General features: G+C 58.2%; 1 protein-coding gene across 2 annotated transcripts in view; it reads left to right on the forward strand.

Annotated features, from left to right (window-relative positions):
• Positions 1 to 1,886: 1,886 nt before the first annotated feature.
• The window catches only part of FLT4 (fms related receptor tyrosine kinase 4), a 59,929-nt gene continuing 37,022 nt past the window's right edge, over positions 1,887 to 24,793 (forward strand). For both annotated transcript variants that reach the window (XM_062587014.1, XM_062587015.1), the window contains exons 1-2: positions 1,887 to 2,124; positions 23,923 to 24,019. In XM_062587014.1, the coding sequence (XP_062442998.1) occupies positions 2,067 to 2,124; positions 23,923 to 24,019 (155 nt within the window). In that variant the 5' untranslated portion in view covers positions 1,887 to 2,066. The remainder of the gene's footprint in view (positions 2,125 to 23,922; positions 24,020 to 24,793) is intronic.

Below are 24,793 nucleotides of genomic sequence, written 5' to 3' on the forward strand. Positions count from 1 at the left end.
GGGCGGAAGGAGGCCGAAGACGAGCGAGCTGAAGAACAGCAAAAAACTCCCAAATGCTCGCTGGGGCAGTGGTTAAAATGACTGCTGCGGCCTCGGTTCCCCCTGCGGGCGTGGGGAGCAGGAGCAGCTCGCCCCGGCTGGCAGCGAGGCCCGCTGGGCGTGCGGGCGGTTTTCGTGCCTTTTGGAAGCCACGAGCACGCAGCTCCCATTCGGACTCATTTTTTTTTTCCCTCCCCCTTTTTCTGGTGTCTGCAAATGGGCGTAATTAATAAACCTCCAGGCACAGCGTGGGGCCGCGTTTATTTATTTATTTACGGCTCCGCACACGCAGGGCATGCAGGCTGCCGCCAGGGCTGAGCCCGGGCTGTAATTAGACTCCAGAAATTATGCCGTTGTGTCCGTGTGAACCGAGACTACAATTTGCAAGCTGCTAATTGAATGTCATTTCTTACACAGCGCTCTGCTTTCATCTTCTTTGCGGGTATTTCCCCCCCCTTTCTTGATTTATTGGTGGTGCCTGGCCCTAGAAGGGTTTTTTTTCTCCTCCTTCCACCAGCTCTGGAGTTTTTGCTGGTGGTTTTGCGTTCCTGAGCCCTCTGGTGCCCTGGGATCCCGCTGCCGGCCGCGGGGACGGGCCCGGCTGCAGGGACCCTGCGCGCCCAGGTGCACCCGCATCGGCAACCTGCACCCGTCGCGCCCTCCTGCCCAGGCTGCTTTCTCAATAAATCACTTTGCAGGGCGCGCGGAGGTGGGGGAAGCCCGGACTCGCCGGTCAGGGGGCAGCAGCGCTGGCTGGCGGCACGTGCGGAGCCGCGGCAGCAGCCGTCACCCCCTCGGCACCCGCAGCGGAGCAGAGCGAGCGCCTTCCCGGAGCCCAGCGCCTTCCCGGGCCGCCCGGTTGCACTGGCAGGCGGCATCACACCACGGCTCTCGCCGTCTCCCCGCCACCAAGCCGGAGGGCTGAGGCTGGCAACGCGCCGGCGGGGTGAAGGATGACTTGAAAAAGCAAAAGCGAGCAAAAAGAAAGCAGCAAACAGCTGCTGGAAGAGAGAGGGGGCAGAAGCAGCCCTTGCGGCAGAGGGTGTCTCCGCGGGCAGGCGCGGGTCGGCCCGTGAAGGCTGCGGCACCGTGGGTGCAGAATGCAGGAGAGCAGTGCGAAAATGCGACAAAACGCAAGCGTGCACACAGATGCAGGGAGGATGCACATGCAGCACAGATGTGAGGGGATACACACACGTGCACAGAGGCACGGGGAGGACACACAGCCACGCACTCCGGTGCAGGGAGGAGCACAGCAATGCACACAGGTGCGGGAAGCAGGCACAGCACAAGCACCCAGGTGCAAGGGGGACAGACACCCCCCCCACACACGCGTGCAGGAGGATGCACGCGCATGCACACAGGTGGAGGGAGGAAGCACATGCACATACGTGCAGAGGTGCAGGGGATGCGCACAGCAGTGCAGGGACACTAGCACAGCAGTGCGGGGGAGAGAGCACACGCTGGTGTGAGGACGCACACCAGCACGGGGACGTGCACACAGCAGTGCAAGGACACACACACACACACACACCGGGCTGCGGAGGTTGCAAACAAACACCCAGCAGTGCAGCAAGTGCGCACACCGATGCAGGAGCGCACACCGGTGCGGGGACACACGCAGGAGGTGCACGCGCCGGTGCAGGGACCCGCACGTCCTGGGGCGGGGGGGCGCTCACTGGGGCGCGGACGCCCGCACGCTGGGGCAGAGGTTGCAGACCCGCACGGCGGGGCGGGGGCTGCGCCCAGGCGCGCGGCGGGGCCGCCGCCCGCAGGTGCGGCCCCGCCCCGCCCCGCCGCGCCGCGCCGCGGCCCCCCCGCGCCCCGCGGCCCGCGGAGGGCGGCGGGCGGCCGGGCGGGCGGAGGAAAAGGAAGCGGCCCCGGTGCTCCCCGCCCGCCGCGCGCGTCGCCGCAGCTGGGGCGCGGCGGGAGCAGAGCTCGGGCGCGGGGCGCTCCGCACCGCACCGCTCCGCTCCGCACCGCTCCGCTCCGCACCGCCCCGACCTGCCGCCGCCGCCGCCCCGGAGATGAGGAGAGTTTGCACGCTGCCCCTCTGGCTCTGGCTCGGCTTTGTCTCGGAGGCAGGTGAGCGGCGCCGGGGCCCCCTCTGCGCCCCCCACCCCCACCCCCCCAGGCGGCCGCACCTGCGGGGCCGCCCCGGCGGGGCTCTGCCCAGCGCCGCCGCTGCCGGCGCCCAGCCCCGACGGGGCCGCGCCGCGCTCCGCCGCTGCCGCGCCGCGCTCGCCGGCGGGGACGTGCCGCGCCCCGACGGGCGCCGGCGGCCGCACGTCGCGGGGCCGGGCCGGGCCGGGCCGGGCCGGGGCCCCGAGCGGCCGGTCCCCTGCCCTGCTTCCCGGCTTCCCGCAGCGCGGTGCTGAACGGGCGAGCGCTGCGCAGCCTCGCGGGGCCCCGAGCGGTCCCGCGCAGCCTCCCCGCGCCGGGCGGCCTCTCCCCGGTGCTCGCCGGCGGCTCTGCCCCGCCTGGGAAGCGGCCCGAGCCGGGCGGCCGTGAAGCGCTCCTGCTTCCACGGCACTTCGGGGGCAAAAGGCCCGCGGGCAGAGAGCCGAGCCCACTCCCCGGGTGCAGCACGGTCCAGGCGGATGCCGGACCGCGGCGGAGAGATGGGGCTGCAAAGCGGCCGCAGGGCGCGCAGCCGCCCGAGGGTGCTGGGCCCGCTGGGGCGCCTGTGTCTGACCGCATTTGATTTCTCCGCTGAGCCTCCCCGGCCCCACATAGCGCGCAGCTCCTGGCAGGATGGAGCAAGGAGGGAGCGACGCGGGGCACTCATCGCCGGGCAGGAGCCTGGGGAGCGGGCGCGGGGCACCGGCGCGGGGCACCAGGCCCACTGGCTCAGATTGGGCAAGCTCCTGGCTGCAACAGCAAAGCGTTGACAGATCAGATAAGAGTGAGGCTGCCAGAAAAGTTAGTAACACAAGGAGCTTCCAACATGGGGAGATGAATTTTGGGAGCCTAAATAGAATTCGCTATAACCTCAGCTCAGTGACTCACTGTCACCAGCTGCGTTCGCTGCCGTCGTCGAAGCGAGCTTGCGGGAGGGCTGTGGGTCTGACCCGTCCCTGCCAGGAAGGGTACAGCGGTGTGTTATGGGGAGCGTCGCTGGCAGAGGGCACAGCCAGGACAGGACCACAGGGAGGGCACTGCATGGGGAATGTGCGCTGCCCGTGTGCCGCTGATTTGTCTTATGTCGTGGGGATGAAGGACTTGCCGGGCTGTTGGACCTCAAGGGGAGCTCCAGGAGGCAGGGTAGAAATGGACTTGCTGCTGGTGGCATTGTGAAGAGAGCTGCAGCTGTTCAAAGCCCTTTTGTTAGCAATTTGTAAAGCATCTTGTAGCTGTTCCTCAGGTTCTTTGATCTCCCGGAGGTGCTGGGAGCTTTGCCTTGGGGAGATCTGACCAACGCGTTGCTGCGTGATGCATAGGTCTAATCAGCTAACGGTTGTGCGGAGCTTTGAAGCTCTCCAGTGCTGCCTGATTAGTGCAGCAAGAAAGGACGACACAGAGCTCGAGTGTGGGATGTGATTTCTCAATACGCAAAGTACCCACAAACTCTTCAGTGCACCAAATCCCCATTCAGCGTCTTCAAAACTGGTTGCAAATACTTGCTCTCCCTGGAAGCAGGGACACATGTATGAGGTTGGTCCACCTGGAAGGTGTGAAGGATATTGGGATCATGAAAGTCTCTTCTGCTCTCACCCTGATTCCTGTGTCCTGGGGTTTGACTGTAGCCCATTGCTAGGTCAAACGGGCCATCGCAGAGAGGGGGTGCCCACCTCTTTCTGAGAGCGCGTGGGCTCTTGCTCTGTCCTGGCTTGGAGGTTCTCCATGGGATGCGCAGTGGACCCAGGCTGCTCCCCTCTGCCCTGGATGGAGCAGCTGCAGTGCCACCCTGCCTGGGCACCATGGTGGGGAGCAGACAGGGTGCAGCTCAGGGTGACCCTTTGCAGACGGTGCGCAGGAGCTGCCTGCTCCCTGCCCGGCTCCTGGGGCTGCGGTGAGCAGCGGCGCTCTGCGCCAGGACCAGAGCTCCCCACTCCGCAGCCAACTAACCCTGGCGGGGGGCTCCAGCTCACTGCTCTGAACATCGACTCTCAGAAGGGCCCGTGCTTGTGTAGGACGCGGGCCGATGGTGTTGGCTGAAGCCATGTACCCTCCTCGAAGAGCGCGCAGACCACCCCCCGTCCAGGAGCTGCTCGGACGGTGCCAGCAGCAACATTCGGGTTTGCAGCTGGGATTTGAAGCAGTTGCTTTATTGCAAGTAATAAACAGGGGCCATTTCAACAACACCCTTTCATGCAAAAACGCAGGAGTACTCAAGAAACCCCGCTCTGGTTTAATCCAGCCACTTGTTAGTGCTGAACCTGATCCAGGGCCGCGGAGGCAGGCGATGGGGGGGGGGCTGTAGCTCACGTGCGACCCCAGCAGCGCTGCTATGGGGCTCCAGGCGAGGGGGCGGCTGGAGCCTCTGTGCCCCGCTGGCTGTTTAAGGAGAAATTCAGATGAATGGGCTGCGATTAGCACCCTGGGATTTGGCTGGGGCACGCCGGCCAGCGGCTCCGTGCCTGCAAAAACAGCCACGAGGATGTTTGTTGCAGAGCTGGATTTGACGTCTGCCCGGGGGACACACCCCCAGCGGCACCGTGTCCCCGGGCAGCACGGGGCGAGGGGGACGGCTCCGTCCCAGCTGGGAGGGGGGGGCTACCTGCAGCAGGGACCCCCCGGGCTCCGCTGGCCCTCGGAGGGCTCTCGCCTGCCAGCCTCCGAGCACAGGATTGTCGCCCCGTGCCGCGTTTTCCCCGCCTGGCGCCCTCGGCATGGGAAGGGCAGGTGTTCCCGGCTGGCCTGGGAGGGAACTCGCTGTTCCCAGCGTCCTCGGGACAGTTCCTGGGGAGGGAAAGGGAGAGCGGGATCCCACGGGAACGGCAGCGAGAAGGCGGCCGTGCCGATGGCGGTGGCCGCTTGCTGGAGCGGGCCCGATGGCGAGGGCCGCGGCGTGCCATGGTGGTCGAGGCTCCGATGCTCCGCAGGGCCCAAGGGGTCCACGGCGCTCAGAGTGTTTCTTTGCAGAGTTGCCATGGAGCAAAAGGGCTCGTGGTGACTCCTCGGCTCTGCAGCTTTGGGAAGCAGCACGGTCCGTAGGGATAGCATCCATCTCCCCCGCCTTTTCCCAGCTTCCCAGGCTCGTGCAGCACAGCAGAGGTGTTTCCAAATGCGTGTCTCATCCTTGGCTGGCTTTCGAGGTGTTCGTCTTCAAATCCAGGCAGTCGGATTGAAACAGCATGCAGGGATGGGGACAAGGTGGGGGGACATGTTACCACCTGTTTGGGGAAAGGGAAACATGCAATAAGATCCCGGGGTTGTGGGGATGCCCCAGGGCATCCTACAGATATGGGGAGAAGCAGAAAGCCCTGCGGCAGCTGGACACCGCAGCCTGAACCCATGCAAGGAAGCTGGTGAGCAGGAACGGACGAGCAGTGGTTTCCGCCTGAGGAAGGATTGAGCATGTCAGAGCATTGCAGTAGAGGTCTGCAAAATCACAGCTTGGCTGGATAAGGCCATTGGTGGTTGGTCCTCGTAGTAGGAGACTGGGGAACATCCCAGGGACCAGCAGGGAGCCAGGTTGGCCTGTGCAGGAGGGCGGAGGATAGTCACATACCACCCTGCAACAGGGGCACCCCACTACCATGGGGCCTTGCAGATGCTGGGCATTTGCATGGGTCCACAAGGCAATTGTGCCTAATAAAATACGTGTTGGAGGCCTCCTTCCCACCCCAGATCAAGGGAGCCCCTCAGCTGCCCCTTGCAGGGAGCTGGCAAGGCAGTGCTGGTCCTGCTTTGAGCCTTTTCCTTCAACACGGGCCGCAGCCAGCAGTGAGGTGAGGTGCTGGGCGGAGGAGCCCTCACTGCTGTGGGTGACTCTGCAGTGGGGCGAGGAGGCGTGCGGAGGTGCACAGAACACAGCCGTCAGCCAGAGGAGCCCAGAGCCCCGTTTGGTCGCGACCTCCCCAAGTTAACACTTTGCAGGTGCCTGGGACACCGGGTGGACGCTGGGCTCCCCAGGTCCTCCAACCGTGCAGGCAGCTCCCGCAAACCTCAGTCTGCAGGGTGCTGGCAGATGGCCTGCAAAAGCATCCCACATGAGCTGGGTGAGATGCCAGTGGCCAGTGCCACCACCACAAAGATCATGACCTGCCTGGAGCATGCAAGTGACATCTCCTGTTGGGGACACAAGCTGAACCTTTACTTTGGGGTCAGAACTGGAATTATCTTTTGTCCTTCATTAGCAAAAGAAATACTGCTGCAGCTGCACTGGCATCTAGTGACTGGCTAAATTAATTCCAGGGTTTTATTGCCTCTGGCTATCCCAGACCTTTGTTTCTTGTTTCACGTTGTTAAAAGGGAGGGTTAGTTGGGTCCCAGGGGGGCTTTTTCTCTCTGGTCAAAACAGATCTGATGTTTTCGGCACAAAATATTATTGCCCATCTGTGGTGCCTCATTGTTAACGCAAAGTAGTGGAAGCGGAGATGGCCTGCGGTCAAGTCGGCAAGGAGGCGAGGGCCCTCGCGGCCAAAGCCCGGCTCGGCCGCTTGTTTGTTCTGCAGCCTTGGGCAGATCGCTTAGCCTCTGGGTCCAAGTTCAGCCCGAGGAGGTGAAAAACCTGCCCCCCCCCCAAGCCAGCGGTGAAACTCCCGCTGAGTTTTATAAGCTCGCAGTGTTGAGCAGGGAGTCGCTGCTGGCGTCGTTTCCCTGCTGAGGGAGCAGAAACAGGTTTCAGCCAGTGACTTGGATTTCACCTTACAGCTTCCCCCGGGTGCTGACTGTTTTTCTTGCTGCGTTTCTGCCCTCTCCTTCCAGGGCAGGGAAGTCCAGCTCCGACTCAGCGGGCCAAACCTGGAGGTGCCGCGAGATGGATGTCACGCGCTAATGAGCGAGGATTAGTTTAGGGGCTCGTGCAAAGGCTCCCGAACGGCGGGGCGTACGGCGCGGGGTGGCAGGGAAAGGCAGTAGATGCTGCACGTGTGCATCGTGGTGCCCATCTGCCCAGCTGAGCACGCCGTAACTCTCTCCAGGTGGTGCCTCCCGGGCGGTCGGAGGCGGTGAGCGCCCTCGGGATACCCACGAGAAGGGCTGTGGAAAAGGCCTGCAGCCCCTCCTGGTCTTTCTCCCTGACCGCTGATGGGCAAAGCCCTGGAGCGAGCGGAAGAGATGAGTTTTACCTGCCTGCAACAGCAAGACCAGAGCGGGTTAAAACTCTTGGCAGAGCCTGGAAAGCCGCCTTAGAAAGAGAGTAGGCTCGACCCCACTCCCGGACGGTCTGCGTACAGGTGACGGAGGAGGAACGCAGGCGCATCTAAGGAGTTAAAGCAGCTAAGCGATGCTTTGGGGGCCCCTTGCTGCGATTTCCAGGTGTAGACGCCCACCCGCGTGCGGGCGCAGAGGGGTTAAGCCTTCTCCTGGCCGTGGCTCAGGTTCGCTGGGCGAAAGCCAGCTGGTGCGCTGGAGTCCACCGCGTCGGTCTGCGGCCCCGGTGGCAGCGCCGGAGGCGGCGCGGTGGGGCCGGCCGCCCCGGGGCAGGCTGCCGCGGGGCCGGCGCAGCCCCACAGAAGGGTTAAGCGAAGATGAGTGGTGCTGATGCCAGGCACGGTGTCCAGGTTCTCCCTGGCGGAGGTCAGCGGTGGTTCATGGGAAAGGAAAAATTGGCAGCTGGGCCGGATGTCCCTGCATTTCCCCTTTTCCTGCAGCCGCCTGAACGACGTTCCTTATTTAGCTTTCCTGACGGACAGGAGGAATCCGATGGCGGAAACTGTCACTGCCTGATAACAGCTCAGGGACCCCTTTATGATGGGCGGCACGGCAGGGAACAGGGCAGCTCTCGCCGTCCGGGAGGGGAGACGTCGGGCCGCTGGGGCTGCCCTTCGCGCCGGGTTTCCATTGGCAGCGCGGGCTGCTCCGGGCTGGCGGTGGGGAGGGAAGCGCCTCGGCAGCCCTTCCCCGCGCACCCGTTTGGGCATGGCCCCTGCCATGCTGTTTAAGAGACTCTCAAGGCTGAGGAGCAATGGTATCTTTCTTCATTCTTGTTCTTTCTTTCTTTCTTTCTTTCACTCTCTTTTTCTTCTTCTTTTTTTTTTTTTTTTTTTGGTGAGGTATCAATGCTGGCATCTGGGCTGGTGGAAAGGACCGTGCGTGGGGAGCGGGGAGGCATGGCAGAAAGCTGCCCAGCTGGGTCCACAGCCAGCGAGCTCTGCTCTCACTCACAAGGAGGACGTGATGGGCAACCATCATGTCTAGGGCGCATCAGGGGAGCTGGGGTGGCCAGTGGCACCAGCCTCCAGGAGCCGTGCGCGTGCACAAGTACTGGTGAAATGGCCCATCCAGGGACCAGCTCCCACCCGAGGATGCTCCAGCCCAGCAGATGAACCTCGCAGAGCGCATTTTTATCGTCCCCAGCTTTCTCCCCGGAGAAGATTCGCTTGGAGGCTAGCAAGATGCATTCTTGTGTATGTGCCCGTGGTGACCAGCCCCAAAACCACAAAAGATCCTGAAATACAGCCTGTGTTTCAATGTATCCATTGATTTTTATCTTGCGTCTGTGGAGGCCACGGGGCTGTTCTCGTACCAACAGGAGCATTGTTTCCATGGTAATTAATGTATTTAAAAAGGGCAGAATGTACAGGGAGACTTTTTTTATTATTATTTTTTTAGAAGAGCGAGCTCTAAGAAAACTAGCCAGTACCATTGCACTGGACATCCGCTAGCACTCTTAGCTGCATGCTGCTGCAGGCAGTGCGAGGCACAGACTGGTCGCTGTGCTCTGTGCCAGGCTGCGGCGCACGGGGAGCTGGGTGCCACGGGGCTTGCACGGACCTGTGCAGCGGCCGCTCGGCCCCAAGATCGCCAGCCGTCTGCTGCTCAGAGGGTTTCTTGTGCCCCAAGGTGGTTAGAGAGGTTAAGGCGCATGACTGACTGCTTGGGTTTTAGCTGAGCAATATTAAAAATCTCACTGCGAGGTGAAAGGCACGGGCAGAAACTTGCAGGAGTTGTTTCCATGCTCTGAGCAATCCCCTATCTCTACCAGGTCATCTGCCCAAGCATCTACGTGTTGCAGGATCAAGGTTTAGGTCACCAAACTGTTCATTCCCCTCATACCACAGGAGCAAACGCTTCTCACTTTAGCTAAGTTCAAACTCCGCTTGTATTTGCTTTCCTTGATAGGTGGCACAGACAGGGAGATTCGTGCAAAGGAAATAGCTATCGCCAAGGCTGGTTGAGGAAGCCAGGTTGCGAGTCCGTACGTAACCGTGCCGCAGGCATGCACTGACCCGGCTGCTCTGGGGGGAAAGGAGGAGACCTCGGCCCCTACCCTGCAGCTTGGGTGGCCGCGCTGGGGACAGGGTTCTTGGGGGGGCTTGTGGTCTGCCCTTGATTAATGGGGCCTCACATCCCCCCTGGGTACTCTGAGGCAGAAAAGGAAGCAAAATTCATAGTGCAAAATATTTGTTTAGGATTGTTCACGCATTGCTTACGCTGTGACTTCCTGAAGTGATGCACAGTCCCCATTACGGCAAGATGAGTAGCTTCTTGCTGCACCTTCCTGGCATAGGAGTCATCTCACCTAGCCCTGGCCACCTAAAAGCATAGCACGTGGTCCAAGCCAGCTGCCTCCACAGTCAGCAGGGAGAAAAGGGCCTTTTCGGAGATGATCCATCGCATCCTCAAGGTCCGTGTGGATCAGCACGGGGTGCATCCCAAGGCCAGCAATGCCCCTCAGGGGAGCAGCAGGTCCCACAGTGATCTGCCCCACTCCTCAGCGGCTGCAGGAGGGGGTGGGCGTGGGCTGACCGAGGGTAAACCGAAAGAGGAGCTGCAAGAACCCAAACAAGCAATGGCCCTGGTCTCAGGAGACCTGGCCGGGAGGTGGCTGGGAGGTAGCAGTATCATGTGGAGTGAGGAGCAGACAAAGGAAGGAAGTTTTTATTGCTGGGCCAAATCCTGAAGTCCTTCAGTTTTATTTAGGCTAATGCCTCAATCACTTAGTGGAGCCTGGTCTGAGTAAAGTGAGGAAAAGGGCTGCAGAGTCTGGCCCCTGGGTGATTGCATCATGCAGGGAGTTTCTGGAGCTCTGCTGGCTCCTGAGGGCTTTCCTCCGGCCTGGGTCGCTGTCGCCTTCCTTTCGGGGAAGGTGAAGCACTCCTCCCGCCAGCGGGATAATGGCCAAACCCACGGCTCGGCCACAGGAGGGCTTCTTGGGGCCCAGCACTCTCCCGCAAGGGAGCCAGAGGCATGGAATTAGGAGCGACTCCAGAGGCTCGCGGAGGTACATCTGGACCTTCATGAGCCCCAGGAGATTCTCAGGAGGCTTTCAGGTACTTCTTTTGCTCTCCACGGTACAGCAGCATGCAGGCTGTCAGAGAGGCAAGGGAGTCTGTAGGAGACGTACTGGTTTTGTGTGTCCCCCAAAAGAGCTACAAAAAGCTCTGCAGAGCAGAGCCTGGAAAGCCTTCCCATGGTTTCCCAGCATGGAAAGGTGCGTGGATCCCGCACCTGTGCAGGCTTCTCTCTCCCTCTGCAACTCGTTCTTCCCACTTCTGCAAACCTGGTTCCAGCGAAGGTGGGTGGTGGGCATAACAACTTAAAAACTTCAATACTGACAAAAGTGAGGGTGAAGTCAATAGTTTCCATGGACAACAGTAAATCATAATATTTACCGAGGCAGGAAGGTTGGACATGAAGTGCGGTTTATACTCAGAATTGAAAACTACCAGCTCGGAGTGACAGCAGCGAGCAAAATTGCATCCAATGGAGGTGAAGGCACAGGGTGCCCGCAGAAATCCCTCCTGTGCTTGTGGGTTGCCCTCACCTAGGTGCAATCCCCAGCAAGGGCGAGTTTGGTCCAAGCTTGTCATCCCTTTGCTGCTCCGCAGTGCCCAGCCTGCAGGAGGAAGGGCAGATGTTTCACAGCTCATTCTGGCAGCACTGGGGCCAGCTGTGATGCAGGATGCTCCCACGGGAGAGCGGGGCGACGGACTCATTTGAGTCGCGAAAACCACCGCTGTTCAAGCGGCGCAGGGCCCTTGTCCTGGGACAAAGCATGGCAGAGGCAAAGACCTCACCTACAAACAGGCTTGCCCAGCATTGTATTTATAAAGCAATTTAGCTGATCTAGCATGAACCTGGGGCTGATGACTGCTAATTTGGTGCGTCTGCTGTTGCTGAACTGTAGGATGTAGCAGCATCCCAGTGCTGCTGTCTCTCAGTGCTGGCTTTGGCAGCCAGATGCACATGGGTAGCTTGGTGTCATGGGGAGCCCGGGGCCACTTGGTGCAGGGACCAGGTGTGCTCTGAACAGCTGGTGGGATATATGCTTTTGGGTAGGCTCTCCTTGCTCAAGAAGATAAAGGACAATAAAGAGTTTGAATGAAGTTTCAAAAGGTTTCTCCTGGGGTAGAGGAGGGCATAATCGATGCATCCGAATGGGACATTGGACCATTCCCAGCACAGTTAGTAGCCTGTAACAGCCATCTCCTGCCTACATATTCCCGTGCATGGGCTGTCTGAGTGGCAATGTCACGAGCCACCTCGTAGTCAGAGACTGTGGGCAGGCGTTTACTTTTCCAGTTGCTGCACAGCAGAAGCAGTTATCGCAGATAGCTCTCATGGGCACACTGGTCACCAGGCTGGTGCACGCTCAGCAAAGACCATCCCTCCAGATGGACTAACCCAGCTCCAGCTCCTGTGTTCAAGCCCGAGGCAGTTCAAACACATGAGGATGAGTTTTGATGATGCCTAGACCTCCCATGTTGGGGAAGGAGAGAGGAACCTGTTTAGTGACATTGAACATCCCAGTCTGATGCCCAGCGCTGCAGTCCTGGCAGTGCTGTGCACAGTGGCATGATGAGGTCTGCGCTCAGCACGGACCTCAGCACGGTATTTATTGCCCCTCCTCACCCTTAGCTGCCTAGACAAATAACGCCTAATGCTGCCTGAGGCAGTTAATCCCTGGCTTTCCAGCCTCCTAGCAATAACAGGACCTGGGTGGCATTTTGAAGAACATATTGGGGTAGAGGGGGAGTGCCGGCATCTATCTTTCATAAGGCAGTGGAAATACAAGCCTGCTTTCCTTGCAGATAAGTGGTGTTGGCCAGGCTAAGCTCCCACTTGGGGGTTATAGCTGCAGTGGAAGGCAGGAGGCTCCACACAGCACTGGCCCCGCAGTAACCTTTGCTGAAAGAAAAACACTTCTTAATACAATGGTAGAATTAAAATAAATAAAAAATAAACAGGGCCCCATCTGAACTTGGGAATCCTGTGTGGTCAACCCCAGCAAGCCGTGGCAGCGGCCTGCAGCTATGAGCACAAAGGGTCTTGCCATAACCAAACAGAGATGGCCAAGGAAGTAGGGCAGCACTTAAAGCGGTGCCTTTTGTCCCCTGAGCCCGATGCAGAAGCGGGACTTCTCCCCAGCAGGGAGCACTTCCCTGCTGCTGCCTGCCATTCTCGCCGAGGGCACCGCGGTGCCGCTCGGACCAGGGGGTGGAGAGACAAATTGTCCAAAAACCAGTGACCTCCATGGGAGCAGTCCCCAAGAAGCAGCCTCTCTGTCCTGCCGCATGGGTCTCGCCGAGCCTCTTCCACCTCACCCACTGCCTGTGCCCCCTGCGACACCTCTTCCCCAGGAGCTCCTTGGCCACCCTGCCAGACTGGCACCTGCCTGCCTGTTTTGCTCAGCTGCAAACCACCTTTATCTCTTGCTGCTCCAGCTCTGGCCAAGCAGAGCTGCTTTGCATCCCGTGTGCTCTGTGCCCAGCTCGTTACCCTGCAGTTGCGCAGCCCTAGCTGGCCGGCTGGCTCTCCCTGTGATTTTAAAATCCTGTAGCGTATTGTCTCTTTAGCACGGTTTCCCCTCTGTTATTACTTGTGCTCCTGAAGTGGAAGTCATTAGCATATGTGAACGCTTCCTTCCCGTTGCGTCTGGTTGCGTGCTCTCCCGGCTGAGCTGCGTTGCAAGGGAAGCACCTTGGAACGGGAAAACAACAGTCAACTGCTGAGTATTTGTAGGAAAGTAACTGTGTGTTTATGAAACTCCGTAACCCTCTTATAAGCTCCTTTAAAAAAAACAGTATGAAGTGCTTTAGCTTGCTGGCCTCCAAATAGCACCAAAGTCCAATCTTACAGTTTAGGCTGGATGTTTCATCGTAGGAATCTTGCTGTGATATGCAAAGTGTGACATTTCAGTTCAGTGTTGCTTGGAAGAGAAATATCTGCACGAGAGGTATTAGGAGGTGGGGAGAGAGATCCGTGCAGATGTTGCACAGCCAGCTAATCTCAAATAGTGTGAATGCCCCACTTTGGCTCTTAGAGCTGATTATCATCTCCGACTGCAGCGGGGCCTGGCCTGCTGTCACAGCTCTGTGCCAAGAGAAACGGCACTCACAGCTTGCCCTCAACACCCTGGGGCCACCCGGCTCCATCTCAGAGTCTCTTTGCCCAGCAGGGAGCAGGCAGGATCGCTGATGCGAGGGCAACGAGCGGCTTGCACTGTCCCACGTGGGAGGAGAGCCTGGCTGCACTCTTATCTGGGGCACATTCCTCTTGGGGATCCCACAGAGAGCAGAGTTAAGATTTTTATTGACCACATTGGTGAAGACTGGGTTTGGCCAGCTTCAGCTGCTTTTAAGGATGGCAAAGAGCCTAGCTCACTCTGTTTTCCAGAAGGGCTGAAATTTCTTTAGCGGTGCCTACATTGCTGTAGCTGCATTCACCCCGGGAAGCCGTGCCTCCCGTCCCGCTCACACAGGAGGGCTGCCAGGAGGGCTCTCAGATCTCCAGCGAGCACTTAGAGCTCTTCCAGCAGCCTGCTTTGCTCGTGCATGTCTGACCTCTTACCTGAGGTTTCCTTCCTCTGCCGCTACCTCTGATGACTAACTCGGCTTTGAAGAGCGTGTGCCTGTGATCTTCCTGCCTCCCCTTGCAGCCCGCCCCTGCCGCAGTCAGCAGAAGAGGTCGTGCAGATGGGAGAGGCGCACGTGCGGGTGTGCATGCGAGGAGCAGGGCCGGGAGGAGGGTCTGCCTGCTCCAGCTCCCCAGGCAGCAGTTCCCTCTCATGCCTGTGACCACGCTTCCCTTCAGGTTTTTATTTTCAGATCATACGTGATGCTTGAAAACACTGCTTTGGTGATCAGGGAGTTAAAATTCCTCCTGTTCTTTGTTTGCGCATCCTACTTTTTGGCCCCTTCCTCACCTAATGTAGCTCTTGTCTGTTCCCTTTTATCTTTCATTACAAGCAATAAGGATTCCTCCTTTCTTCCTTGACTATTTTTTTCCAAGTCTCTTCATCCCAAGTTGCCCAGTTGCTGCTGACCCTCCCTGCATGGTTCAGCCAGGAATGAAGGTGCAAGGAGGCTGCACCTGGCCCACAGTCTCACAGGGAGCCTGATGTAGATGCAGAGTTAGATCCAGCTTTCCCAAGGCCATGATAATCATCTAATTGCAAGACTGTTCTTTTCACTTATCCTGTTGATCAGCCTCTTTCACACTCAGCAATTGGAGACCAACTTGAGGGTGGGCCGTGCTGCAGAGGAGAGCAGGCATTGCCAAATCCAGGGCAGCTGTTGGTTTGAGGGCTTGACGTTGATTTTAATTTACAGTTAAGTAGCAAATATCTGAATGCAAGCTCCAGCACAGAGGAGCAGGTCTTTTCTGCTTGGCACAGTGCCTCGTAGTTGAGCTGTGTGGCTCGCAGGCCCCAGGGAGGTAGTCCAGTGTGGGCAGCCAGGCGGTGGCGGCCTGGCCGGGAGGCAGGCAGGCAGGCTCTGCCTCTTCGTCTCACACCAAGTCAGATGCCGAGACCTCACTTAGCTTGAACTCAGTCTCCCCTGGCAAATCTGTTATTTGCCTCCAAGGGAATCTGAGCAAAGACTCCAGGAACCAGACTGCAATTGAGACGAAGCTGATGATGGCAAACCTGGGGGTGTGCAGATGCTTTGATCAACTCTCCAGTGTTTCTCAGGCTTTCTCTTCCTTTGCATCCATGTGGAGGGGCCTCGAAGCTGCCAGTTGAGGCCCTGGGGTTTATGAAGACAAGCAGCTTGGGGCTGGACAGGGTCCTGCCTCAGCATGGGCACCTCGCGACTCCAGAGGACAAGGCACGGACAGGCACAGAGGGCTCTTGCCAGGGTGCAGCTTCCTCTTTCGGCAGTGGGTGTTTTGGGGGCTTCTAGGCCTGCATGTTTCACCTGCATCACTGTGTAGTGGTTGGTGGCAGATTTGTCCTCCAGGAGCTCATCCCATACCTTTGGGAATCTATCGCTACTTTGGATTCTTCTGCATCTCACAGTGTTGATACCACAGTTAAGTGGAGATGCATGAAAATGTATGTTATCTGCTGCCTCATAATTTCATCAGGTACATTGTAAGAAGCAGTGAATAATAATTTCCTTTAGCAGTTTGCCCTTTGTGATTTTATAGGCTATCATTTCTTGTCAGTGTTTGAAGAACTCCAGTTTATTGGTCTTTCCTACACTTTGTGATAATCCTTATTTTGCTTCCCATATTTGGAGGCCTTGGGGAGGAGAAAACAGAATGGCAAGCACTATTGGAAATGATGGCACATCCTGGACATACATGATAGCACAGTGGTATCACAGAGAAGAGGGTAGAGTTGAGATACCAGCCCTACTTGCCTTTTTCACCACCAGTGAGCTGGTATTCACAGAGGACTTCCAGCTCTTCCTGGGCAGTTGCAGCCTGCGCAGAGCTTGGTCACATGTCTAACATTAGGGCTCTTTTTCCCCTATTTTCACTTAGCAGCAGTGTTTCCTCCCTTCACTGTTACTGCTCAATCCTATTTCCTCACCTAATCCATCTTCTTATATCTATTTTAGCTTGTTCTTTGCTCTCAGCCTCTTTATGCGCCTAACTCGCTCTTGCCTCGTCATCTCCTACAGGCCCATGTAAGAGCCCCTTGTTTCTGAGTCCCATCTATCTCTCTCCCTGTCTTCTCCAGCCTGGGGTAAAGATACCTCTTTAGTGTCCTACAGGGTTTTGTCCATTGCTGGCATATGCATGTCAGCCCAGTAGAGTCCCCAGGGTTATACATGGATGGGCAACAGCTGAAGTTGAACTCTGTATTCTGCAATGTTCATGCAACTTCTGTGCAGTCACACATTGGTCAGTCAGAGGTAGTGGTGACACGAGCTTTTCCCAAGCCACCTGCCCAGAGATCCCAGACCTCCGGGGCCCATGCGGGACCTCCCTGGCCCATCTGGGCCATCCATTTGGGCCAGGTTGCTGGTGATGCTTGCCTGCTAGGTACCAGATCTGGACTAACACTTATCTCACGTGAGCTGTGGACCATCCCGTGCATCCCTTCAGGTCAGAAGTATAATGAATGGTGCTAATTTCTCTTGCCAGTCCCCTAAAGCCATACAATCCCTCTGCTCTTTATATGCCGTGTTAATCACATCCTGCGGGGGCAGAAAATATAAGCAGGGCAAGATTATGAAAGGAGTAAATTAAAAGAGGAAGAGAAGCAAACTGACAGTTTTTAAGATGTGGGAGGATAATTTTAATTGAATTTTGCAGGGGTTTAGCCATGCAGTTAATCGAGGCCACTGGTGGCTGTGCGTGCTGCGCCAGAGAGCTCTGCCCTGGGCTTTAGCAGAGCAGCAACGCCGGCAGGGTGGGAGCTGCCACAGGTACTTTGGCAAGTTTGAGGATTTCTGACCCTCAAGGAGTGAACAAAATATGTCGTGTTTCTATCTGAAGGCACTGGGCTCCCCCTCCCCTGCCTGCGCGTCCCGCTGAGCCGGAGCTGCCCTCCGAAATGTCCGCAGGAGGAAGCAATCCTCGGCTTGTTAGTTTCTACAAGGAAATAAAGCGCACAGATGGCTCGAGCATCCTCTATCTCAAAGGCAGGAAAAGGATTCTCCGGGCGGGAGCAGGCAGCCAACAAACCCCCAGCAGTTGAAGGAATCGGGGTGCGAACAAAGCGACGTCTGGCCAGACCCCTTGCCAATAGCAGAAAGGGCGGGCCAGCAGCGGGCGGCTCGCGGGCGGCCGAAGGGAAACGCGCGCTCTCAGATGTGCAGGGAGCATCCCTCGCCGCCCACCAGCAGCAAACAGCGGCTCCCCTGGGGCCCGGGGAGGCTGCTGACAGCACAGATCCTGGAGGAGGTCTGCAGGGTGGCCCTGGCTGACCCGCTGCTCCAGGCCGGACATGCGGCTACCTGACCGAGGCTAACTTTGGCTCAGGACGTAGCCTCTCGGGGAGGATGGAGTAGGGAGCGAGCGGCCAGGGGGAGGGAGAGGAAAGACAGCAGGAGATAGAAATGCAAACATGGCCTGTCAGCCCTGGGGCAGGGGGAGGGGAGGAGGAAAAAGCAGGGTAAACCTGGCAGGATGGAGCAGGAAACCAGGCTGGAGCAAGGCAGGGCCACGATGAGATAGTGCTTCCTGCAGCAGGGAGGGAGGAGGGCAGACAGATGGACACCCCCAGCCTGGAGCTCATTGATGGAGCCCGCGCGCAGCTCTGGGATGCCGCAGGGCCTGGCACGTGTTCCGTCATGGGCTGCTGGCCCCTATGGCGTGGGTAGCAGTGCTGCTGCAGACCGCAGTCCTCAAAAACACACAGTGGCAGGCAGTAGCTGCCCTGCGTCCATGGCATCACGGGCCACAAGGAGGGCACTGCAGATCACCACTGCGTGGTCCAAGGGCAGAGGCAGCCCTTCGTGCTCTGCCTGCAGCCTGGCAATGGCTTTGCCCTTACCTCTTTGTGGGAGAGCAAGTATCACAGGCTCCACTTTGGCAGGGGGATCCAGCACCACAGTGTCTCTGCTTCTTTTAGAGAACGCGTCGGCGGACAGCTGAGGCATCAGATCTGCCTTCCAGGCTTGGCTTCGGCAGCATAGTGCAGGCGTCGGGGCTGGCGATGCTTCACTGCTTCCAGGCAGCTGCGTTGTGAAATACTCTGATTTAAATCCCTGCCTGGAGGCACCAAGGAGGTACCTGAAGGACACAGGGATAACTTTGTTCTGCAGGACAGCCTGGGTCAGGTAGCTGAGACGGCAAGGTATATACAGCCATTCCCAGCCATTCCCAATTCCAGGGTCCAGTGCCAGCACTGGCTGTCATGCTGGGCTCGGCTGTGGTTCTGCCCCTGGGATGTAGGACAAACCCATGAGTACAGTGTTCAAGAGCAGCTGCTGCTTTCACGCTCATCCATTTCTGTCTTCCTGATGAGGCCGAAGGCTTGAAAGACCAAACACTGAAGTAGCCCAAAAGACTCCTAACTTTCTCTGCCTCATTCCCCATCAGTGCAAGGGATTATGAGATTTTTGTACCTTGCCAGGATCCAACAGTTAATTAAAGTCTATGAGCACTGAGAGGCTAGACAGAGCTGCAAGGTGCACACACTGAGGCTGGAGCAGCCTTTGAGTCTGGAACCATGGCCTCTTGGGCCTCTTGGGCCAGGTCGGTGGCTGCACAGCTGCTGTGCTGCGGAGTGCCCCAGGGCTCAGGGAGCCGAAGGCACAGCCGAGGCAGAGCAGAAAGCCCAGCCTGTGGGGCTGCCCATGCAGCTTGGGGAATTTCTGAGGCAAGTCCTAAGAAAAAAGCATTTCCACCAGCCCTAGCTGCCCTTTACTCCACTCTTACATGGGTTTCCTCAGTCTCATATGGGCACACTATTAGGGCTCTTGGCTTCTATACGTTTACTTTCCCAGAGGTGTCTCAGGCCGGGCAGCAGTACTAGCCTGTTACGATTTTGGTATTGGACCTATTGCCCCATTTGAAGCAAAGCAAAGGCTGATGCCTTGGGAATATCCTCAAAAAAAGTGAAAGCACAGATTCACTTTGATTCAATGGCATTTAAGTGCTGAGGTCCATGGGTGGAGATCTTGGTGGCTGAAAGAGTGGTGTCTCACTGTTGGCATCGTCTGCTTTAAGAGGAGAAGGGTGTTGTCCCAGGTGTTGCCCCAGGGCCTGAACAAGCTGGTACATCAGGATAAGTCACATAGTGCCCTAGGGGAATGATCCTGGGGAGTACATAGGAGTAGGAAAGCAGCTGGGAGACATCTGCCTGTGGCATCATCACCCCTCACAGTATGAGGAGTTGTAGGAGCTGTGCTGCCAACTGCAGGATGCACAGGAGCAGAGCCGGGTCATGGACTCGCAGAGCGCTCCCCATTGGTGTCCATCCTCCAGTCCCAGAAACATCTGTCCTTGTCAGCATCTGGAAGAGGTGCCTGAAGAGGTGCTGTGACTCTGTGGGTCTCTGACAGGTGTGTATATAAATGGGACTGGCATCTGTTAGGGTTTTTGCAGGCCTAGGTAGACAGAAATCATCCCCTTCTTATCCATCATGCCCCTTTTGAACTTCTGTCTCCACCCTCTCTCTTGCCTGGTCTGATGGCTTTCCCAGGATGGGGTGCCCCAGGAGGGGCAGGAGAGCAGGGCCCCTGCTGTAGGTGTCTGGGTGGGATGGAGGTACCAGCTCCTCACCGCAGCAGCAGAGAAGCGAGTGACATGGCCCGGTGGAGCTGATCCTGTGTGGAGGAGAAGAGCCCCTGTGATTAACCCCCTTTGGGATCACAGGTACCTGAAACACTGGCTGACCCTGGGGAGCAGCAGGAACCATGTCTAATGAACCCCATAAAAGCTGCAGAAAATAAGAGACCGGCTTCCTTTGCACCTTGTGCAAGTACATAGTTTTTCTGGGATCCCCTGCTTTCCGTTATTGTTGTTCTTTATTTATTCCTTGCACTGCAGTTGCATCTCAGCCTGTTTCTACCCTGCCTGCAGGGCCCATTAGTGCAGAGCCCTGTGGGCCCCATGGGGATCGCGGGCTGCTCCCAGCGCCGCCCTTGCAGCGCCCCATGGTGCAGGCTGTCGGGCAGAACCTGCTCCGATTTGGTGGTTCGGGGCTCACCCTGCCTGCTGACAGGCTGGAGAGAAAACACCTGGCGTTTCATCCCCGCGGCGGCCAGTGCCTGCCCGTCTTTTCCCAGCCTTGTGCGATATCTCGCTTCTCTCCAAATTAGCCTTCCTCTGTCCTGCCGAGCGACAGGGGGAGGAAGAGGAGGAGATGACAGCTGCACATCCAAATTCCCCCTGCTGCCCTGCCAGCTCCCATGGTCCTTGCATGATGCTCAGGCTTTGCTGCTCTGACCTGACTCTGCTACAAACCTGCCAGAAATCCCGTTTGTCCAAAGTGTTGCCCAAATCCGGGGTTCCTGCCTCGGTTTGTAGACATGCCCGCCAGCTAGGGGCATTTGCCTGAATACAGCAAAGCGGGGACGGGGGCAGTAGCAGGGTCAGCGCAGCTCTTGGCTGGGGGAAAAGGATGCTTTTTTCTTCCTCCCAGCCTGCCGTTTGCCCCGGTGCCACCAGCGGGGTGGGTGGCGAGGGCAGCCGCGGGCGCAGGGCACCGGCAGCCGCAGCTGGCGAGCGGGAGCGCACAGCCTGGTCCGAGATCTCCCACGACAGCACCCCCAGCACGGGGGGGACACAGGGAGCCCTGTGGTGGGGGGACGGGGACGGGAAGGAAGGAGAGGGAAGAGGAGCCGGGGCGGCTTGGGCTGTGGGGACCGGTGAGCAGCAGCAACGGCCGGGGTGGAGGAGCGCATCGCTCCGTGCGTGTTATTCCAGCTCCGGTAATGCCGAGAGAGCAGCTGCGATTTGAGGGGCAGAAACGGGGTGGGACGGGGCAGAGAAAATGAATCCGCCGCCAGCGACGTGCAGAAGGTCCTCGGCGCCGCCTGGCCCCCTCGGAGCGGCGCGCCGGGAGATGGAGGCTGGGAGAACACCTGGGAAAGGCGCTTCCCCCCCCCAGGTGGAGAAGGCGCGAGTGGCTGCGGGACGCAGCTTCCTCTCCCCGCAACCCCTCCACCCAGCTCGGTTCATTCTAATGTAATGCAGCCAACCTGCTCGGAAACCACCTTGAAAAAACGAAGCGCATCGGGGCTGGCTTTTTTGATTACAGGGGGCACGTAGGGATGTTCGTGCTGTAGTGGCCGTCCTTCCTCCTCCTCCTCCTCCTCCTCCTCCTCCTCCTCCCCCAGCACTGGGGGCCGAGAAAATCAAGTGTCGCAGCGGGGGAAGAGGCACCCGGGGAGATGAAGGGGCTCCAAGCTCCCGGGACGTCTCTCTCCCGCCTCGAGGTCTGCCAGAGACGCAAACCGTCCGCGCCTCGGTCAGCGGGGATCTGACGGCCGCATCCAGCACCGAGAGCGGGGCGGCTCCGGCCGAGGAGCGGGCAGACGGGGGACGCTCTTCGGGCCAGGCGACGGCGTCGCGGGGCCAGACGGGCGCCCGCGGGCCGGGCGCGGGCGCGGGCGCGAGCGAGGCGGGCGTCCCCGGCGCCGCGCCGCCCTTCGGCGGGAGCGCTGGGTTCCGTTTCCCGTTGCGCCGGCGGAGGGCGGCGGACAGGATGCATCTGCAGGAATCCCGCCGCCCGCGCGGGCCGCGCCGGTCCTTCCCTCCCCCTCCGCCCGCCCGGCCCCGCTCGCTGGCCGTGCGTGAAGGGAGGCCGCGGCGTGTCTCTGCGGCCGCCCCGGGCCCGCAGCAGCCAGCCGCGGTCACGGCGAGGCAGCTGCGAGCCCTCGGTCCCGTGTCCCTGGAGCACCGCCTGGTACTTTTTAATAAACTTTGTGGTGTTTTTCCAGGGATTTTACTAATCGGACAGCACCCAGCGCCCCTCTCCGTCGGCGCCGAGAGGCGGCTCAGGGGAGCCGGACGGGGCGCTCCGGCTCCCCTCGGCCCAGCCCCCTCCCGGCTGCGCCGCTGGCCCCGCGGGGCCCAGGGCCCGCAGCAGGCGTCGGAGACCTGTTTGTTTAATTACACCCGACTCCCATTGTTGTTGACTCATTGTTTACGAGCGTGGAAGCAGCACGTCCCCAGGAGGGGCCCGCGGCGCGACGCGGCGCAGCGCGGCATGGCGGCCGTGATGGCCGCGGCGGCGGCGCAGGGCCCAGCCCCGCGGCGGCACGAGGGAGGCCGCGGCGAGGAAAACCCCGTCCCTGGCGGCTGACAGGAAGAGGAAGAGGGCGGCGGGGCGCGGAGGGCGTCAGTCAGCAGGACGGGGCGGCGAGCGGGCCCGCCGCGGCCGTGGGGCCGCGCGTGGCGGCGGCCACCTCCCCCCCACACACACCTCCCGGAGCCGCTCCGAGGCGGGAAGGAAACGGGAAACGATCAGGGAGGACGAGGCTGCCCGCGCCGGGGGGTGCTGCTCAGCACGTCCTGCGGGCGGCCGGCCCCCGCCTCACCCCCCTCGCCGGCTCGTCCACGTGGCAGCCGGAGCCCCGGGGAGCCCGACGTCCCGCCTGGTGCCTTCTGCTTTGCAGCGTCGCCTTCGAACGGCGGCGGCGGAGCGGGAGCGCCTGCCCCTCCGAGCAGGGCGGCCGGAGCCCCTGACCGGCCACCGGTGCCGTTTGGTGGCAGGGGACGCGTCGCGTCTGCCTCACAAATTAATTTTTCTGGTGGTCGAAAGGGGGAAGGCAGGTTTGGGGCCTTGCCCGTGCGGAAAATATTCCCGGCGTGGCTGTGCCGTGGGGAGTCTCAGAGGCCCGCTGTTCTCCAGCCGCTGTTGTCAAGGAGAGACGTGAATAAGGTGTTTCTGCTGCCAGTTCTTGTGAAACCTGGAGAAACATAACGTCCTTGGGACCTCGCCCTCTCTGTCACATTTTTTGAAATTGATAAATAGGTTTAAATGTTATTAGGGAAGGAGACAGACATATGCCTGCACACAGTGTGGTTGCAAAAACCACATATTTCCTTAGAAAATCAAGCTAGGAACATATTTCTGTATTTTTTTCTTCCTTAGCATTTAGCATCTACCTGAGTCACGTTTTCACGTTTCAGATTTCTTTTTTTTCTATTTCTGGTTAGTTTGCTTGCTTGTTTTTGCAGTCACTGAGGTTTCTCCGCTTCTCTTTTTAATTATCTCATGTCTCCAGAAGCTGGAGTTTTAAGATAAAGATCATGCAATAATGACAGTCAGCAACGCTGTTAATGAAAAACAACGAATACGTCCGTGAGAGTAAGCAGTACTTTGAGATGTTTTGTCCATGAGGATCTGACTTACGGTGCGTGTCTTGCGTGCCGGAGATACAAGCACCGCAGAAGTGGACTCTCCCAGACAAAAGCTGGGAGAAGTGAATGATAATGTGTTTATCTGCCTGTCTTGTGAGCCTGGATAGTTTCACTCCTGGCATTCTTGTCCAGCAGCGGTGTGAAGGAAAGGGGTTTGCTGTAAGCCCTAAGGGTCTGGTCCCCTTTGGGCGACTGCCCATACCCAAGAGTGTCCAGCACTGGGACGCTCAGTGAACATGAGAGTCCGCGGCCTCCTGAGAGTGTCTCTGCACAAATGCAAGAGTTTTGCCTTTGAGATACCTGTGCAGATGGATTTTTGTTCCCCGATTGCAGCAAAACTATACATGTATAGAGAAATCTCTTGGCAGACTCTCTCCTGATAGCAGATAAGATCATCTCAGACCAGTAGTCCAAATAAGCTCAACCTGAGCTACTTCATGGGGAATGGCCACACCTGGACTTCCTGGTTTCTGGTCTTCCAACTTTTTTTTCTGGCTAGAAAACGTGTTAGTCCATTCATCTGGCCCCTGGGGGGCACACAATCTATTACCTAAGAGCTGCTCGCTATAGCCAGAAGGGCCTCAAATGATTCGCTTTTGTCCCAGTGAGTCAGCATCAAACTAATTTGTAGGAGCAGACACCTGCAGCACTTTTACAAGATGTTTCCTTCAGCAGGTTTTGCCCTTCTCTGGGCTCAAGGTGCCAAGATAGCTCAGCCCACAGCAGTGGGCCCAGGCTAGCAGGTGTCTGCATCATTCCCTCTCTTCTTCCTCTCTGCAGATCTGGTGAGCAGCTATTCCATGACTCCCCCTACTCTTAGCATCACTGAGGAGGAGCACATCATCAACTCCAGGGACACACTGACCATCACCTGCAGGTAAGGAACCAGCCAGGGTAGCTTTGCCCAGACTGCTTTTACCTGGTAAGCATTGAAGGACCAGGCAAGGAGAGCCCATCAGGGGAGGCCTTAGCTCCAGGACAGCTGCAAATTAGCATGGCTGGCTACAGATCTACCACATTAACTGAGTGTGAATGCATCTAATTAATTAATTGGAAAAGAAGCTGGAAAAGTCTCTAAGGAGATGGTGATAAACTCTGCTGTGGTCTGACAAGCAGAAAGAAGAGAGAAACTCTTGCCTGACCTGGCAGATTCCTTGTAAGATTTTTAGGGAAATTGGCTTCCTAAGTAGTCTCCTTGTCTTTCTCTTACATTGCTTGTTGTCACCTCAACAGCGGCTGCTAGTGTCACCGTTCTGGTTTGTAAATCTGGCTGGTCCTTTGGGATACATTTGCACAAATGAAGGTGAGCAGAAACTCCAGCTAGGTCTGGTGAATAACTCTGTGAGAGGAGCTGGGGAATTGCCTGGCCTTTTGGAGACTGGGTATAAGAAGACAGTGTCCAAACTGATTCATAAAGCCAAGTGCTCCAGCCTGGGATATGTTCTCTGTGGTACCCCCAGTCTTGGAAAGAAAAAAATGAACTGGGGAACTGACCGATGTTTCCTAATAAATCTAGAGTTTTCTTCCAGAAGTTTAAAGTGGATTCATGCCTAGGATCTGAGTTCAGTATCCAGTGGGGATATTCATTCAGTAGGAGTCTCAAGTGGGTATTTTTCAGTGTTGTAGGTAACCATGAAGCAATTACTGCAAA

This window comes from Rhea pennata, chromosome 14 (assembly GCF_028389875.1).
Source record: "Rhea pennata isolate bPtePen1 chromosome 14, bPtePen1.pri, whole genome shotgun sequence".
In the NCBI taxonomy this organism is placed as follows: domain Eukaryota; kingdom Metazoa; phylum Chordata; class Aves; order Rheiformes; family Rheidae; genus Rhea; species Rhea pennata.